Source organism: Staurois parvus, unplaced genomic scaffold (genome assembly GCF_062004578.1).
Source record: "Staurois parvus isolate SC_StPar_1 unplaced genomic scaffold, SC_StPar_1.0 ptg000564l, whole genome shotgun sequence".
NCBI classification, from domain to species: Eukaryota; Metazoa; Chordata; class Amphibia; order Anura; family Ranidae; genus Staurois; species Staurois parvus.
Window position 1 is genome coordinate 5,822,215 of NW_028318360.1, and position 3,943 is coordinate 5,826,157.

General features: G+C 44.1%; 1 protein-coding gene across 2 annotated transcripts; it reads left to right on the forward strand.

Annotated features, from left to right (window-relative positions):
- Positions 1-3,061: 3,061 nt before the first annotated feature.
- Positions 3,062-3,418, forward strand: LOC149450718 (mitoregulin-like). Of its 2 annotated transcripts, none has more exons than XM_089691516.1 (2): positions 3,062-3,150; positions 3,328-3,418. In XM_089691516.1, the coding sequence occupies exons 1-2, from the start codon at positions 3,062-3,064 to the stop codon at positions 3,416-3,418; spliced, it is 180 nt and encodes a 59-aa protein (XP_089547642.1). The 2 variants fall into 2 exon arrangements, with proteins under 2 accessions (XP_089547642.1, XP_089547643.1); XM_089691517.1 differs by having other exon boundaries at positions 3,337-3,418.
- Positions 3,419-3,943: the final 525 nt, after the last annotated feature.

A 3,943-nucleotide genomic window follows, 5' to 3' on the forward strand; every position in this document is an offset into this window, starting at 1 on the left:
TTGCTAACCATCGGTAAATTACATTACATACCGCATGCAGCATTGCTAACCATCGGTAAATTACATTACATACCGCATCCAGGGTTGCTAACCATCGGTAAATTACATTACATACTGCATCCAGGGTTGCTAACCATCGGTAAATTACATTACATACTGCATCCAGGGTTGCTAACCATCGGTAAATTACATTACATACCGCATCCAGGGTTGCTAACCATCGGTAAATTACATTACATACTGCATCCAGGGTTGCTAACCATCGGTAAATTACATTACATACTGCATCCAGGGTTGCTAACCATCGGTAAATTACATTACATACCGCATCCAGGGTTGCTAACCATCGGTATATTACATTACATTCTGCATCCAGGGTTGCTAACCATCGGTATATTACATTACATACCGCATCCAGGGTTGCTAACCATCGGTATATTACATTACATACCGCATCCAGGGTTGCTAACCATCGGTAAATTACATTACATACTGCATCCAGGGTTGCTAACCGGCGGTAAATTTACAGACAGTTTGTAAAAATCTATGTTTTTTATAACTGTCCTTAAATGTCCGTAACAGACATTTTCTGTCTGTAAAAATCAGCCAGAGTACAGGCACCTCTGCCAAAAAACATTCAGAGCACTGGGCAGGTGCCATGGAAGGAGCAGTCAGCTGCAGTTGCCGATACTGCTCCTCTAGTCCTGGCCGCTGCCCTGTAACAGTAGAGTGATCTGTTATCTGCCACTTCCTGCAGAGCTCCACTTCCACTGGGGGCGCTGTTGCTGCTGTGCCAGCCTGAGCTGGGAGTCTGCTGCCTGGGCCCTCCCCTCGCTGTCCTCTTCCTTGCCCCCTCTGAGCCCCACCATCATATTGACCGCTTTCCTCACCACACAGCAAGTGTTCCACACCACCCTGTGCCCACACTGGAAGGCTGTGACTAGCACTTGCCTGCTGCGGAGGAGGAGGGGAGAGCCAGAGTGGGCTCAGTTGATTCAACTCAGATAAGACCACATATGGGGCACATACCTGCTGGGCATCAGGGGGAGCACAATGTTCCTGAATTGCTGTCACTGCACTCTGCACTGATTTACTATCCCAAGGGCTTTCCATTTTAATGTCACCCTATAACAGGAGGCCCTTGGACTGGAAGTAGCAGTGTCTCTATGGAGGTGCTCCTGGACTGGAGATAGCAGTCTCTCTATGGAGGGGCCCCTGGACTGGAGGTGGCAGTCTCCCTATGGAGGGACCCCTGGACTTGAGGTAGCAGTCTCTCATGGAGTGACTGCCACCTCCAGTCCATGGGCGCCCCCCACAGAGAAACTGTCACCTTCAGTACAGGGACCCCTCCATAGAGAGACCCATCACCTCAATCCCTAGGGCCCCTCCATGGAATAGATATTACATCTTACACTTCAGAGGTCACTCACATTAACTAAGCAGATAGTGGTAGGTGGTCAGGGGGTGGTTCTATTTGATCATCCTCTTTCAAGCCACTGCCACTGTTAGATGCAATATGGTTATGCCCATTGCTCTCTGTTGCATGCAGAGCAGAACTTGGTGGATAGTTTATCATGCTGTGTTGACTTTAAGTGTAGACCAGGCAGATTACTTGTTTTGGGTATTGTCAGTGTTTCCATATCGTGTTTGTACTGTTTAAATATCAGTTGTTGTAGTTTTTAATAAGAGTTCTGCCATTTTTTAGGTTGTCAGAAAAAAAATGTGCCCAGAGGCTAGCAACCCTGACCACATCTGGGAACCCTAAGCACTGACCACTAAGCTCAGACATGATCCATTAATACAAATAACTGAGCATTTTCAGATATTCTTTCATGAAAATTAACTGCATTTCTTACGCATTACATTGTCTTCTTTTTTACACCATGGCATTTTATCATAATGAAATGTTATAATCATCTCATTAACAATAAATACCAGAAAAATAAGTGTTCCTAAAATTAGATTTTAATTGATAGAAACGACCTACCGATGCCATAGTTTTGTAATTGAACTTCCCATAATGTGTTTCAGGACATTCGCTAATGGATCAGACATTGTAATGAATGCGTGCCCGCTGTCCAGGGTAATTAAGCGATTTGCCTTCATGTACGTAGATGGCTGTTTCATTAACTTTATTGAGTTTATTACAGATGAACATAAAATGGCTTAGTTTCTGGAAATTGCTTACTGTTTTGCAACACAGGCATTTCAAAATCAAACCAAGAATTTATTACACTGGATGACACATTCTACTTTGGGCAAAAACTGGAAAATTCCCGCTTGTCCACAAAATAGTGCTAAAATGATTTAATGAGATCTCCAGGTAAGGATGAATGGAGGTAAATATATCGTGCTATTTACTCTTAAGCCAATGCTGTCCTTTGCCTGTGGAAATTTTGAAATGTACCTATTAAGGTGTATGCCATTGAAAAATTAAATTAAAAAAACATATGCAGTACATCTCTGTAGCACATGCACTTTTTGGTGGGAGTATTTTGTGAAACTTTAAAGCGGAGTTCCAGCTGTTTTTGTGTTTATTAAAAGTCAGCAGCTACAAAAACTGTAGCTGCTGAATTGTCCTTCTGAGGATTTACCCCCCTTCCTGACCAGGCCATTTTTTGCTTTGCTTCGCTGCTTTATTTTAACTGACAATTGCGCAGTCATGCGACGCTGAGCCCAAATTAAATTTACATCCTTTTTTCCCACAAATTGAGCTTTCTTTTGGTGGTATTTGATCACCTGTGTAGTTTTTATTTTTTGAGCTATAAACAGGGGCGGACTGACAACTCATAGGGCCCCCAGCCAATAGGGGATCAGGGGGCCCCTGTGTCCTCGTCCACACTCAAACCACACCTAAAAAAGCCTATGAAAGCTATCAGGTGCATCTCATGGGGCCCCTTTACTGACCCCTGGCCCTCGTGCAGTTTCCAAGTGCCCGAATGGTCAGTCCGCCCCTGACTATAAACAAAAAAAGACTGACAATTTTGAGAAAAAAACTATATTTTTGACTGTTTGCTATTAAACATGTCCAGTAGAGAGGAGGAGCAGCAGCACGCAAATTATGGCCGAGGTGTCAGAGCGCAGCTTCTATGCGGCTCTACTTCTCAGCTTCGCGGCCGGAGTGCTGGTTGGCTGGCAGGTGAATAGACAGCGCAGGAGCAGGGGCGGACTGACCATTTGTAAACTCGGGCACTGCCCAAGGGCCCGGGGTCAGTAGGGGGCCCCATGAGATGCCCCTGGTACCTTTTTCATAGGCTTTTTTGAGTTTGGGCAAGGACACAGGGGCCCCATGATCCCCTATTGCCCGGGGGCCCCATGAGTTGTCAGTCCGCCCCTGCGCAGGAGGTATCTGGACTGGAAGAAGAAGAGACTACATGACAAGTTAGTGGAGACACAGAAGAAGCTGGATCTGTCCTGAGCCCTCTGTTGTGCTTCATGGATCCCTGCTACATGTCAGCTCAGAATTATGACCATTGAAGAATCTTCTCCCTGCTGTGTGTTTGATTCCACCCACTGGCTACAAGACACCCACAGTACTTCAAGACAAAGTAATGATGCAGTGTCTAGCAGAATTCAGAAAGAAGAGCAAAGAAGCTGAAGCAACTTGAACTGCATTACTATTTTTTTAACCACTTTGACTTTTGTAAACTCTTAATGGAAAGTTAAAACTGTGTAACATGCTTCTATTTTTGTAAAAAAAAAAAACACGTCCAGTAAAAAAATTTTAAAAATCAAATTTCGTAATAAATTTAGACCAAAATGTAATATGCTCCATGTCTTTGCTAAAAAAAATCCCAATACGTGTAAATTAATTGGTTTATGTGAGAGTTGTAGCACTTACAAATGGCGGTATAGATACTGGAATTTTTATTTTTTTTACTAGTAATGGCGGCGATCAGCTACTTATAGCGGGACTGCAGTGGGCATTCTGTCACTGGGGAGA

Bases quoted from the DNA above. Each gene is read 5' to 3' on its own strand.
- LOC149450718 (XM_089691516.1), top strand. From the start codon at position 3,062: ATGGCCGAGGTGTCAGAGCGCAGCTTCTATGCGGCTCTACTTCTCAGC. The intron at 3,151-3,327 runs GCGCAGGAGCAG...ATGAGTTGTCAG, and splicing joins GGCTGGCAGGTGAATAGACA to TCCGCCCCTGCGCAGGAGGT.